Source organism: Pezoporus flaviventris, unplaced genomic scaffold (genome assembly GCF_033815535.1).
Source record: "Pezoporus flaviventris isolate CSIRO_AGI_PZ_B2104156 unplaced genomic scaffold, CSIRO_AGI_Pfla_v1 ptg000025l, whole genome shotgun sequence".
Taxonomy (NCBI): domain Eukaryota; kingdom Metazoa; phylum Chordata; class Aves; order Psittaciformes; family Psittacidae; genus Pezoporus; species Pezoporus flaviventris.
Window position 1 is genome coordinate 25279867 of NW_026892573.1, and position 14715 is coordinate 25294581.

At 41.9% G+C, this 14715-nt stretch overlaps 1 protein-coding gene, 1 long non-coding RNA gene and 1 other non-coding gene across 5 annotated transcripts in view; 1 reads left to right on the top strand and 2 right to left on the bottom strand.

The window, feature by feature from the left end:
• Positions 1-578: 578 nt before the first annotated feature.
• The window catches only part of CEP295 (centrosomal protein 295), a 37875-nt gene continuing 23738 nt past the window's right edge, over positions 579-14715 (bottom strand). For all 3 annotated transcript variants that reach the window (XM_061457914.1, XM_061457913.1, XM_061457912.1), the window contains exons 18-28: positions 13335-13473; positions 11689-11913; positions 10209-10363; positions 9794-9956; positions 6746-7383; positions 5827-6000; positions 4618-4735; positions 3159-3362; positions 2099-2201; positions 1536-1635; positions 579-746 (exon numbers count right to left, since the gene is read on the bottom strand). In XM_061457914.1, coding sequence (XP_061313898.1) covers positions 699-746; positions 1536-1635; positions 2099-2201; positions 3159-3362; positions 4618-4735; positions 5827-6000; positions 6746-7383; positions 9794-9956; positions 10209-10363; positions 11689-11913; positions 13335-13473 — 2067 coding nt within the window. In that variant the 3' untranslated portion in view covers positions 579-698. The remainder of the gene's footprint in view (positions 747-1535; positions 1636-2098; positions 2202-3158; positions 3363-4617; positions 4736-5826; positions 6001-6745; positions 7384-9793; positions 9957-10208; positions 10364-11688; positions 11914-13334; positions 13474-14715) is intronic.
• Positions 8877-11695, top strand: LOC133271635 (uncharacterized). Its single transcript, XR_009744206.1, has 3 exons — positions 8877-9332; positions 10255-10465; positions 11162-11695. It is a non-coding gene; the product is annotated as an uncharacterized LOC133271635 (long non-coding RNA).
• On the bottom strand, positions 13739-13821 carry LOC133271797 (small nucleolar RNA U2-19). The gene has a single exon (XR_009744267.1). It is a non-coding gene; the product is annotated as a small nucleolar RNA U2-19 (small nucleolar RNA).

Sequence of the window (14715 nt, forward strand, 5' to 3'; positions counted from 1 at the left end):
ACAAGCAACTGTACCAGGGACTGAAAAGCTCAGTGAAAACAAGCCTGAAGTGTAGTCAATGGCTTATCAAAAGTAAGCTCAAACTGTTCTGTATCTTAAATATGCAGTGAAGTGGCCCTGCTCTTCCACCTGCTCATGACCACATAGCAGGAGCTAAGCTTTGCATTTGTCCTCATGATGTAATTCCTTGGCTTTGAATCAGGAGCTTGGCAAATGTGGGTAGAAAGATGGAATTTGGAAGGAGTAACAGGGTAAAGGATTTATTTTCTTCCCTCCATGTGATTTAGATACACCTCTTGACTGCATGAGCTCCCATGTCCTCATCTTAAATCACATAGTGCAGAGAACAGATGAATGTTAAACTTCACAGAGGAAATGTCTTTCATCTGGAGGTGTCATCTTAAAAAGCTTTATTAGAAAACGCTTTATACATGTGTATTACAGGAGTTAGGACGATCTGTCTTTAAAATACAGATGCCCATCCAGAAAGGCTTTTCAGTGTCAGTCCGAGACAAAGCACGATTACAGCAACAGTCAGTCTGCTGCTGTAGGGATCTTGGGAAAAGTGAGTTTGCTCACAGTCTTCCTACAGCTTAAAGCTGAGGATTCCTCATGGCTCCACAATGAACTTAATGTAAGTGCGGTACTTTGTAGGCTCCTGGCCTGTACCAGGACAGTCTTGTTAAGTGTTCAGCCAGTCATGGTGCTTTCCCAGTTTTCTTGGCTCGTAGTTTTTCCAGCATCTTCTGCAAATAAAAAACATCATACTAGTGTAGTGTAGCTTGAGTGACAGGACTAAAACATGTAACCTGGACATCAGTAACGGCAGAGCAGTGAGTCCAGCTACTGCTCCAAAACTTCTACAGGTCCAGGGGAATGTGTGCTTATTGCTCTTTTTTCCTGTTAATGACAGGATTTGTAAAACAATGCAAGGGCAGCACTCAACTACAGAGAAGTTGAGGTGGTCAGTGCTAGACGCAGGATGTGTGCCTGGAGCCTCAGGAGCAGCTTCAGCCTGGCAGGACTATAAAGCACTTCCAGCTGTGTGAGGCTTAGCAAGGGGACAGAGAACCAACAGCTTGAGGCCTCTGGTTCAGCCCCTGTTGTAGAGCAGCTACAGGCAAACCCAGAGGGGATCCTACACCCTTTAGCTCAGGTGTGCTCAGCTAGGCACAATCTCCGGCTATCTGGAATAGCCAAAGCAGCCAGCCCCCACCCTCCCAAAACTGCCTTATAATGGACATTCAGTCACATTTAGACTAATAACCTCCCGCTCTTCTGCCAAGTGGCCCTTCTAGCTGCTGAAAGCCCTAACAGCCTATTTTTGCTCCACCTCAAGTCACCAGAAAACCAACCTGAGGCCGTCACAGTGCTGGCAGGGAAATCCTGAACTGGGATATCCCTTAAAAGCCAGACTGGTTTGACAGTCACTGTTTCAGCTGTACTCGCACCACACCTATGTCAGATTACTCTGAGTAGAAGCCTGGTGAAATGAGAATGGACCAGGTAGGACAATGTTGTATAAACTGTATTACCTTTTGAAACTCTTTAGCCTTTTCTCTGTTCTTAGCATAAGTTTCTTGCCTTGTTTTTTCTTCCTTTCTCATTTTTACTTCTGCAAGTTGATTATAAAGTCTGCACAAACAGTAGGGGAAAAATTGGTTTGTCAGAAGCAAGTGGCAAAGCTGCAGTAAGCGAACACTTTTAAAGGTTTATACTGTCTCAGTTGCTAGAAATTAAGAAATTCTGACTTCACTCTCCCATAATCCAGAGTCACATCAAATTCCTTTTTGGCTACTTCTAACCCCCAGTTCAGGGATGCAGTTGCTGCACATTGCCCTTAGTGCCAAGGTGCAATTGTGACCTTGGCTTCAGCTTTAATCTAGTTCTACATGAGCTGCCTCAGCAGGAAGAGGAAGCAGGTTTCTTACAGCCAGCACTGCGAGAGGGTTTCCCAGCAGGAAAACACACTCAGCCTTTCTCTCAGTTCTGTGTTACACAGCACTGGGAGATCACAAACTGCTCTGAGTGGTCACCTTCACAACATACAGATGAACTGCTGGGTTTTAATCCACGCTTCTTCCACTTGTGTTCATACCTTGAAGTACGCTGACGCATTCCGGTTTCTCCAGAATTCCTGTCCCCTGGAGAAGACACTTCTCCTACTTTCTTCAACTGACTGGCAACTGCACCTTTTTTTCCTAACAAGAAAGACAAATCTTAAATTTACACCTTTAGTCCAGCTAATGCAAAAGGTGAGAGGTTTTCCAAGGGTTTTAAAGGACATTACAAAGATAAGCCAGCAGAATGCAGGATGGACCTGATGGAGGGGATGTCTTGTGTTAAAGCCTTGCAGTCTCCCTCATGAGGCTGCGGCCTGCACTTCAAGCCAGCTGTGCTTCCTACCAGCTGCCTTCCAGCTCCCCATTTTCACAGATGCATCACAGAATCAACTAAGTTGGAGAAGACCTTCAAGATCAAGACCAGCCATTACCCCAGGACTTCCAGGATCACCACCACATGTCACCAAGGACCTCACATACATGGATTTTGAACATTTCCAGGGATGGTGACCCCACCACTTCCCTGGGCAGCCTGTTCTAATGCTTGACAACACTTTTTGTGAAGAAATTTTTCCTGATCTCCAATCTAAACCTCCCCTGGTGCAACTTGAGGCATTACCTCTTGTCCCATCATTTGTTACCTGGGAGAAGAGACTGGCACCCAAACCTTGCTCCATCCTCCTTTCAGGTAGAGGAGGATAAGGTCGCCCCTGAGCTTCCTTTTCTCCAGACAAAACCTTCCCAATTCCATCAGCCATTCTTCAGCAGACCTGTGCTCCAGCCCCTTCACCAGCTTTGCTGCCCATCAGTTCCCTTAACATGGTTGCTCTTTGATAAACAACTGTGATTTGCAGAAACACGAGTACAAACATGTGGGCAGAAGGTAAAAACAGGATGAAGACCCATAAGGGCCTCTGTGACACTGAGGAAGTGGCCAGGCAGTGGGGAAAAAGTTGCCCACATCCCTGAGAAGACAAAGAATAGCCTAGTCTGCAGTAGTAAGTAAAGATGCAACAAGTGTGAAATTTTGCTCTTGGACGCAAAACAGCACCTGAAAGGATATCCAATGATGTGTTTGGCCCCAGATAAACCTACCAGAGATAGGAGAAGACTCTTTTTGCCTGCTTAACTTCTCAGACTTTCCTCTGTGAGACCGCCTGGCTTCTGGTTTCTCATTTGCTCTCTCTTTAGTTTTTATTCCTTCTACTCTTTTCAGGGATTTCTGGATGAAGTTCTGCTTCTGTTTTAAGAAAGATTCTTGCAAGCTTCCGGGTGCAGCCGCAAACTCCAACACCATCACTGTGAGAGAAAGTGAACAGGCTGAACATTCCTCACTTGTAGCCATGAGCAGCATCACCTCTAGCAAGTCAGTATCACCTCTAGCCACTTGTGCAAGTCAATGTATTTCTCCTAAAATGCTGAACGTGACTATTTTGGTAAATCACACTGTTGAGAGTGACATTACGAGTGATGAGCAGCAGTTCAGGCCTATGGAATCTAATAACTAAGTGGTTCTGCCAAGACAACTGTGACAAATAAAAGCATCTTGATGCCTCAAAACATAATCAAGGACCTAAGAAGTCCTTGACACAGTTAAGTTCTGCCAATTCCTGACTTTCATGTTACTGTTGCTCATCCTTGACAAAACATGCTTCAGTGTTTTACTGATGTCCCACACTGTCAGAATAGTTAAAAACACATTCTTTGGCTACAGAGCTTGGGCCTAGAAGGAAATAAAAACCAAGTAACAAAATATGATAGTAATGATAACACACAACATAATTTTTCAAAATTAAGTAGTTGTAACACACCCCCCCCCGACATATTGTAGGTATAAGACACATGTTAAACCTGGGGAAAATGTACTACAGCTCAAGCCTGAGCAGCAAGAGGCACATGCCTAAGTAAAAGATGCTTTACATTTTTTAAGGGACAGGTGTATATAATTAATGATTTTAATACTATAAAGACCTTCTCTATCTCAACTTCAGTATAGTGAAGTACAGTGAAGTATGTATTCAGTACACTGAATATACTTCACTATATTGTGTTCAGCTCTGGAGCCCCCAGCACAAGAAGGATGTGGACCTGCTCAAGAGTCCAGAGGAAACTATGATAATGCTCTGAGGGCTGGAGCACCTCTCCTGTGGAGACATGCTGAGAGAGTTGGGCTTGTTCAGCCTGGAGAAGAGAAGGCACTGGGGAGACTTTGAGCAGTGCCTAAAGGAGACTGCAAGAAATCTGGAGATGGACTTTTTACAAAGACATGTAGTGACAGGATAAGGGGAAATAGCTTTAAACTGAAAGAGGGGAGATTGAGATTAGATATGAAGAAGAAATTCTCTCCTGTGAGGGTGCTGAGGCGCTGGCACAGGGTGCCCAGAGAAGCTGTGGCTGCTCCAGCCCTGGCAGTGTTCAAGGCCAGGTTGGACGGAGCTTGGAGCAACCTGCTCTTGTGGGAGGTGTCCTTGCCCATGGCAGGGGGGCTGGAACTGGATCATCTTAAGGTCCCTTCCAACTCAAACCAGTCTGTGATTCTACGACTGACACTTACCTGCAGTCTGAGGTGATGGGAGGTGACAGTCATTGGGACTCCGAGCTTTGGAAGAACTGTCAGGCCTTGCAAACACCGAATAATCTGCATCTGGAACTAGTGGCAGAAATTCTCTCTCCTGTTTCAGAAGGAATCGGTGATGGAAGTGCTTAAAATACGCAACAAATTTGAGTGAAGTGGCAGTGCTGTACCAGTAACATAGACCCAATGCAGATACAAGATGTACTCTTTTGCCTTGATAGCAGATACAAGAACACCAGAAAGGGATCCTGGTGGTAAGCATTCAAAAGCTACTTTCTAGAAAACATTTTAAAACTTAGAATAATCCATTAAAGATCCTTTGCCCACCAGATCTCACCCGCTGGTTCTTAACACAGGGCTGTGTAACTCCATCCCAATGGATGTGGTTTTCTTCCCTCTGGTTCTCCCCACTACTCTCACTGCTCTGTCCCTTTACCCCATTCGCAGCTGAAGGTGACACCTACTGCCCAAATACAGCCTCCAGCCACCCACCTCCACTTTGTTACTTTGTTACACCTTTTGTGTACTTTGTCCACACTTTGGTTACTTTACAGACCCATCCTTGAGCACTTTTAGGATCTGTTCTAGATGCCTCACACAACTGGATCATGGTTTTATCTAACAGAGATCACTTGGGTCTATGTTACTGCTGTGCCACCCAAGCCATTACAAACCAGTACCACTACAATTCACTGCCTTTGCTTTACATAAGCACAAGCATGCCATAGGCACATGAAGCATGGCAGGACGATGAGCTGACCATACTTTCCCCATAGACCTCAAACTGCTGTGTGGGCCTGGTTAGCTCCATCCACAAGGGAAGGGATTTGTCCTTTTTTTCCCTGTTTAGTTTGTAGCTTTGTCCCACCCTCTCCTATCAATTCAAGTCTTCAACTAATGGGATACAAGTTAGTCTTGCCAGCAAGACAGTTCTATTTCTCAGCAGAAGTCTTCCCAAACTAACTGCACCGATATGACAAGGTAGTGATTTTAAGGAATAGCCCAAATTCAAGATCTATTAGATCTGTGTGGAAAACAGCATCGAACAAAGATGATCCAAGCAATTACTAAGCACAGATAACCCTAACATTGCTTTGCAACAGTGGATTAACTGCTACAGTGGGGCCTCTCCTTATTAGGATTAAGCCTAAGTTAAAATCATAATTACGTTAGATAATAAAGACTCACCTCAGTAAAAGCATGAAATTCAGACTGATCCACAGCAGCTGGGCTGCTTATTTTATCCTCCTTAATCTTCCCTTGGTTACTGTGTTCAATGTCTGATTCTGCAATACTGATGTCGTTTGAGCTTATCAGAGTGAGCTCAGGCTCTTCCATAATACCACACCCTGACTCTGTCTCCTAGAAAACAAATTACACAAGACATCAGTGTAACAAAAAAGGACATAAAATCACTATTCCCAGCAACAGCTGTTATCTTGTCAGAAAGAGGAGGCTCATTCGATGTACAGAATGAAGAAAATCTGCCCCCAAGCAGGAAGTGAAATGCAGAGAGCAGTTTGCCTGAGGTTTTGACATGTGCAAACCCTGGAAACTAAGTCCAATGCAAAGTATGTTATAGACCAGTGTTAAAAAAGCCTGAACAAATAACCCAAAGAACAAGAAAATCTCCCCCTCTCCTCCACTCACTTTCAGTTTAAACTACTCAGCTCTAGGGCAAACTTTTTATCTTCTTTTAAAGCTACATCAAAGCTGTTTGCTTATGCTTTGATTATTTACCTCCTTCAGGCTTCTAAATGGGTGTAGGGGCTGCTCAGTGAGGTACCTGTGCCATGCAATGCAGATACATATGCGGTACCAACTGGTGCTGGGAGAGGGAGATGCAATGGAGATATAGCTTCCACAACAATCATGAGATCTGCAGCTCATTTTAGGTACTGATTATTTCAGTGCCATGATCTGAAAGCAGTAGTAGGACAGAAGTCCAGGAAACACATGGGTCTTAAACTAGAACCATCAAATCCACATTTGCCAAGCTTTCAGATATTAAAGGTCTAAAATAACTTGGTGCAACAACACACAGAGGAAAAAAAGCTAACAATGAAGCCTGCACAAATGACTGCTTTTGGAAATCTGTTCTACTCACCCAGACTGGAATAGAGCATGAGCTTCTGGGCACAGGACGAGAGTGTTTCTCATGTCTTTCTAGGACAGAACCACTCTGTTGTACAACAGCCTGGAAACGGAGGTCTGAGTCTTCCAAGTTGGTTTCTCTGGGAATCCTGAAAGATTTTTGTTCATCTGGAAAGCTTTGATCTGGCTCTTTTGTATGTCTATTGCACTGAGAATCCAGCTCCACAGCTTTATTTGCTTCATGTAAATGAACTGATCTTTCAGGAAGCTTAACAAACTTCTTCTCCAGTATCTCCACAGGTGATTTTTCAGAAGACATGGTCTCTTTTAGCAAGTGCTGAGGGGAAGTGTCATCCACTGTACCTGGTGTGGTATTTAGAGGATAAAATTCTTGCTCTTCCAGTGGATTCAGGCTTTCATTTTGCAGATCCTCCATTGAACACTGCAGATCAATAGATTCCATATTTCTTGCCAGCTCTTTGTATTCTCTGGCAGGTGAAATACACTTCTCATTGCCCTGCTTTCTCATTCCAGGGGTTTGGTCAGAACACCCCTGTAACACAGCACTAACGTCCCCTAGCTGATTGGTGTTCCGACAGTGACCGCTCAGAGTAGATTCTAATGGCAATGGGTGAAAAGATTCCTCAGATCCTGTTACAAAAATTATCAACAGTCAAAATTCTGGCCAACACAACAGAATTTCCACTTCAAAAAGTCCCTCCCTAGTATGGTTTTTCAGTAATGTATAATAAAAAGTATGCCAAATAAGAAGAAACATTTTGTTTAAAACCAGTCTACTTATGTTTCCTCAAACTTGTTAACACTGTTAACATTACATAAAACGGTTTCTTCACTGTACACAAAGCAACTTCAAGAAACAACACCTTCTGCTGCTTCTTAGAATATGTTTAAGATACAGGGAAGAATTTCTTCCTCATGGGAGTGCTGAGGCGCTGGCACAGGTTGCCCAGAGAAGCTCTGGCTGCCACATCCCCTGACAGTGTTCAAGGCCAGGTTGGACGGGGCTTGGAGCAACCTGGGCTAGTGGAAGGTGTCCCTTCCCGTGGCAGGGGTTGGAACTGGAGGAGCTTTAAGGTCCCTTCCAACCCAAACCATTCCATGAATCTACGATTCTGTTTTTAGGAACAGACTTTGGGATGATGCTGACATAACTACATTGAAAGTCAATGGATTTTACAATTTACTGTCTGTAAATGGAAGTCCTTTGAGTCTTTTTCTGCCTCCAACAGAGTCTAAAACAGGAGGAAAACAAACCAAAACACCTTTAATTGGGCAGAAACTCTTCAGAGTAGAAGAAAACATCTAAATTGTAACAATGACTGATGTTCCTACAAGTTACAACACTGTACCCTAAATTACCTCTCCCTTAGGATCTGTGCATACAAACTGAGATACTATTTCTCTTCCAGCAGAGGCCTGAAAAGAGGAAGACCAGGTATCAGCATTTTTTGTTACCATGGAGGCATTTCAGCAGTACAACATGTGCCAAACAAACAACAGGACTGTTTCATAGAATCACAGAATGGTTTGGGTTGGAAAGGACCGTAAGTTCCTCCAGTTCCAACTCCCTGCCACAGGCAGGGACACCTTCCACTAGAGCAGGTTATTCCAAGCCCTATCCAACCTGGCCTTGAACACTGCCAGGGCTGGGGCAGCCACAGCTTCTCTGGGCAACCTGTGCCAGTGCCTCAGCACCCTCACAATCAAGAACTTCTTTACACGTATTCATTTCTGACCCAAGTTTGATCACATTGGTTGCACATACTCCAGCACCATCCTAGCAACAGGCTTTTTACACACACAGGAATATACCACATGAATCTTTAACAATTTCCTTTAAGTATGTTTTTTTGTGTGTTCTTTGACACCTTCAAAATATCTAGTTCTAACTGCATAAAGAATATTGTCCCCTGATAACAGCTGTTCACAGCAAGTGAGGAATTACACTGTAACATCAGCCATCAAGAGACAATTCTCCCAATGATGGACTTAGGTATCAACCTACCTTGAACTGACAACCCAAAACAGTTTTGACTTGCTTAGCCTGTTGCCTATGTTATTTTCCACCCGGTTTTAAAGCACAACAATAATTGGTTTGGGATTATAAAACCACTTAAGGGATGGGGAGATAGTGCAGTTAAATTTAAAGCACAAAGATTGTTCGTATAAGCAATTTAGAAATAGAATGTTTTGAAGTTTTGAATGTTTTGTTCTGAAAAGAGCTTCAAAAATATTAAGATCACTGCTAGCTGCATTTGGAATTTTAGATTGGTTCTTTAGGATACATAAACTTAACTTGAATTCAACATGAAAAAGTATTTTTGCTGTTATGAGCTGCAGTTAATTTAATGCTGCTGTAGAATCACAAACTTTTAATCTACTAAATTAATTACTACACTGTAATCTAAAAGTTATTTCCTTCCTCTCTTTTCCCTTTTATTTTGTAGATAAAGCCACTGCATAATCAGACCACGTACCACAGTGTGCAGTACATAATGACTGCCTGTGTGATTTAAGAGTGGAGAAGGAAACGCAGTGGTTTCTTGAAGGATGCAATGGATCAAAGACAAATGAGTCAGGTGAGAGATTTTAACACATATTCCTCAAAATTTTAATCAATTTTTGGAACTTCCTTAATTTCCTCAAACTTGAACAGTGATGGATATCCATGAATAAATATTTGGAAAAGTACCTGAACTGACAGTTTCAGCCAGAGTTGATATTTCTTCACTAACGTCATAATTACTGCACAAGTAATAAGTAACACAATACACATTACAGTGACTTGAATATGCAGGTCTGCTTTTGTATTAAAGTCACAACTATTGAGGAAACAAAACTTCTCAAGAGTTAGGAGTTCTGCCCATTAAAGGTAGTGGAGAAGACTGTGTGTGAGAGCAGCAGCACAGTTAAGACATTTCAAGGCAGGACTGACAGACAAGTGAAGAGTTCCTTCCCAGTTTCAACACAGCAAACCTGGTATCTACATACTGGCAACAGGCTGGTTCTGAAAGCACTGATCCGACTGTGCTGCACATACCTGGAGTAAGGTTTCCTTCAACAGACTGCTCTTCTGGTGTACCATTGTTTGGCCTGTTTGTTGCCAGACTAGAAGGCAGACTGCTTCTTTGTATAGTCAAATTGGAGTTTCCCACTTCCAGAGATGTAGAAGCATCTTTACTTTGAGTTGAAAATTTTGAAGTCTAGTGGCAGGAAGACAAAAATGATCTTGATTAAAGATTCAGTTTCTCAGAAATATGAAAGATGAAAAGCTAACAGTAGTTGATTTTTTGGATCACTTATCTGCTATAACCATCAAAAACGCTTTCAGTTCTACATGTACCAAAAATCATTTTTGCATTTCTTCTAAAGAGAAAACAGTACAGGCATTATAGATTTAAAATCCTACAGAAATCTTAAGCTCAAGTATTTCCTCCAGAGATTTTCTGTAGTACCTTGCTAAATTCTCTACTGTCTTGTGAAATTCTGTGTTGAGAACAGGATGATGAAGTATCAAAGTCAAGACTTGGTTCCAGAGGCTGAAAGAACTGGTGATGGAAGTTTGGAAGAGGTCTCTCCATTTCAGCAAAATCGAGTTCAGCTGTTAGAGCTGTAAAAAAAAGACATTGCTATAAAAACAAACACACCCCAGTACCCCAACACCCCTCTCATAAAAAGCCCATGGACACATCACACCTTGCTTCTATATGCAGTAAGTAAAGCAGATACAGTTCTGCAAGTATACAAATGAGCTTGCAGAAAAAATAAATCTTTACAGCACTCAATTCTTTCACCCTGATACAACACAGGTATAAAAGCAGCAGAAAAGTGCTACACTGATGCAATTTGTTTTTAAATGAAAAGCTGAAGCCTGTAAGCTTTCTGTTAAGCACTTGTGAGACTGCAGAAACACTATAGGCTTCCCAGTACAAAACCCACAGTGACAGAGGAGCAAGTCCAGTGAGGAGCCACAAGGACGATTCAAGAAAGGAAGGATGAAGCAAATAATGTGCAAAGAGAAACTGAAAGATTGAGTTTGTTCCATCTTAAGAAAAGGATCTGGGGTGTGGGGGAAAGGGCAGAGAAATTTCTGTTGTCTTCTACAGTATAGAGAAGATGCAGTCAGGCTCTTGAAGATACTCAGTGAAAGAAAGAGAGAAAATGGACGTAAAATGGAACACAGGAAATTCTGGCTGGAGGAGAGGGAAGAGAGGGGAGGGAGAGAAGAAAGTTGTTAAAGTATTGCCCAGGATGTGCAGAATCTCTGCCCTCAGAGATACCCAGACTCACCTGGGCAAGGCCTTAAGCAACCTGGTCTCAGCTTGCTCTGCTGTGAGCCGGAAGAACTTGGACCATGTAACCAGAAGTCCTTGCTGGTCTAGATTAATCTATAATTTTATGATTCTAGGTATTCAAATGTTCCAGGAGGAAGCAGTTCATTCAAATACTAGCATTAACTTCATGATAACCAAGAAAGATGTTCTTATTTTCATGAAACACCACATTGTTCTAGAGAGCACAGAACTCCCACCTGTCTGATAATCAGTTTCATCAATTCTGTGACCCTACATGAATAATAAAGTGTTAGATATTATTGTCTCTACCTTCCTGAGAGGAAAAGTTGTGCATAAACAAGTGACAGGATTGACAGAGATAACAAACAGCCTGGCCATGGTAGCAGGAAGCTGCATAAAACTAAACTATGATCAGACACTTGACCAGACTACCCTTTACCTTTATTTTTTTGCTCCACTATTACACTATGTGGACATAAAGCAAAGCACAAAGAACATGGAAGCAGCAAAGGTGTCGCATGTAGAATCCTTGCTGAATTTAAAATATGTTGAGTATAAATGCTACAGACTAACATATAACATTGAGTGAACTACTGTATGAGGAGAGCACAGCACAAAGATGTTTTAAAATGGTGAATACCTTGGAAACGTGTATTGTCCTCTAAGTAGGAGCTCAAGTCTCCAGTAGATTTCTCCAAGATCTGATTTTCTCTGTAAGGGTACATCTCTCCTTCAGGCAGCTGAGTTTCAGATGCCCCAGACAAATTCTCTTGCCTGTGCCTCAAGGTAAAAGGCAGTGAGGGCTTCCAAGGGCACCTTGCTGTTTCTCTCAAAACCCCATCTTCTGTACTATCAGAAGACAATCCTGAAACAGTAAGCTAGATGTTCATGGTTTGCATACAAACCACTTATATGAAGTCATCTGAAATGGCATTGCTTAATATCCTGAAATACTCCTATCCTGAAATACTGAAAGAAGCTCCCTAAGGAGCTCTGGGGTTTTGTTTAACTGTCTCCTGTCAATGCTGCCATAAACCTTACCACAGATTTCCAGAAATTTAAGTTGACACTATCTAGTTAGGTAGTAGTCAGCCCAGCTTAGCACTTTTAGGCTATGTAGACTTACGAAGTACTGAAACAGAAAAATCAGAAAAGAATTAATACAGAAGTTTCATGCTAACTAGCATATTCTTACCTCCTACTGCATATAGATATGATGATATATAATGTGATCTTGACCATCATTATGGCATCATGTAGCCATTTTATACATGCTTAAACAGAAACTGCCTAATACCAACACAAGAAACAGGAGGGAATCAAGGCAATCAAAATGGTGTTTCTGGTTAGTGCACCCACCCCTCTTTGCCTCTGTGCTTACAGAAGAATTGCTCAAAGCTCTTAGGAAAGGTCACTGCTAAGCACTGAGTGCAGGGTGCAGACATAGCCAGACTTGAAAAACTCATTCACGCAACTGAGTATGAAACTGTTGGTATTTTTCTTCCAAAACTAAACAACAACAGAAAAAAAGTCTACAAGCAAATGATCTCAGGATTTGCTTTACCCTTATGTCAATAAAGCCCAGATTTGTTACCTGAGTTATGAAGTTTAATACTCAAAATAATGCCAGTTTAGAACATTAGGGTTAAGATGAGCTGCTGAAATCTCAGGCTGTAAAAAATGTAGTCTTTGATGTATAAACATGGAATAGAGGAGCAACTATGTATGTATTATAAAGGAGTTGTTTTTAATGTTATGACTAACAAGATGAAGAGGCAGACTGCAAGGAGGATGTGCACACATATTTCCCAGAAAACTATTACAAGTTAATATGGCATTCAAATAACATTTTCACAGATAAGTTATGAAGAACTCCTACTGTGACAAGCAGATATTGGAACAATGCTCTTCACAGCAAGACAACACTCACAGCTCTGTACCACTGACATACTGATTAGAAAACTTTCATCAGTGTATCATTTGGGGATCAGGTTGTTTTAATACCTTGCCACTTGAAACCTGCTGGTGTTACAGTTGCTTCATGAAATCCCAAATATCCTTTGCCAGAGCAGATGTAGTAAGGTTATTATAAAAGTGAAAAAATCATGAGCACATAATGGAGCCTTCTAGTTACACTCAACTGTGAGAAGTATTAATCATTCTTAAGTGAAGCTCCGTATCAGTTTATTTCAGAAGAACTTCTACCCAGTGAGTTAGAGCCATTCTGCTGTAAAATAAAGACAACACTTACATTTCCTTTTAGAAGAACAAAAGCCAAACGCTTACCAGAGTCAACAGGGTTTACATCCAACACTTCACTAGTCAGAAAGCTTCCGGTGGAAATAGTTGACGATAAGTCACAGGGTATTTCTTGCATTAATGCCTCTGAACCCAAGTCTGTGGATCCTACTTTAGAAAGTGCTTCCTAGGATGAATAAACACACCTATTACCATGAGTTCAGAAGTCCATAATTAAAGCTTTTAAACCAGGTATTTTATCCTGAGCTCAGTTCAAGTGTAGAAGCCCTCATGTTCTGCACAGTCAGGCAAATACAGGTTCATCATAGCTCAGTACAAACCATTCACACCCCATGTCACAGACACATCACTCCCCAACAGTCCCTTCCCTTCAACACACTCATTTGCACACACACACACACACACACACACACACACAAGGTTATAAAGCCTCTCAGAGCTACATACAAATCATGACACCTGAAGACTTTTTTATCTTCTGGTGGTCAGATTTGGCTATTTCTCATCACAGACCTACTTCAGTCGGATTGTAGATCTCAGAGGGACACATACGCAATACATGGAAAAACTCAAGAGCTTTACATGTACTTGCAATACTGAGCCTTCTACATGCAGGAGATTGACTTAAAAATATAATTTAAGAAAGTAAACTAAAATATACAAAATATCCTAGAACATTCTCTTCTTTAATTTTGAGGTAAGCTCTACAAAGTCACAGAACAGAGAATGAGGGTTAGATGTGAATAATTCTTCGAAACTCTTAACTAAAATGTGCACTGAGAAAACACAAGACAAAAATTTAAGAAACCCTTCCCCTACAATTTCATTATATACCACCTTATATGTTTACCACACACATATAAACCATGTACATTTAAAAGTAATTTCATATATACATAGCATTTTTTAATACTATTTTTATCTCCTGACAAAACAGTGGGATCTTTGGTGAAGGAAGAGCAGGGGGTATCACTGGCATCGATTTTGGCAAGGCTTTTGACACTGTCTCTCACAACATTCTTTTATCACAGTTTGGATGTCACAGCCTGGATGGATGGAGGGTCAGGCTCAGAGGATGGTGATTAAAGCATTACACTCCACCTGGAGGTGGGGAACAGTACGACAGGGCTCTGTCCTAAGACCTGTCCTCTTTGACACCTTTGGACATGACCAAGAGGACAGCATGACCCAGAGAAGGACACCATGGTTTTATCAGGTTTGCAGATAACACTAAGCTGGGAGAACCATCTGGCATGCTAACTGGCAGGGATGACATCTAGGAGGACTTCATGAGCCTGGCGCTGCAAGAATGTTTTGAAACCCAGTGAGAGCAATGCAAAGTCCAGCATCTAGGAAGAAAGAACCACACACACCAAGCCAAGCTTGGGCCTGCCTGGGGACCAGCCCT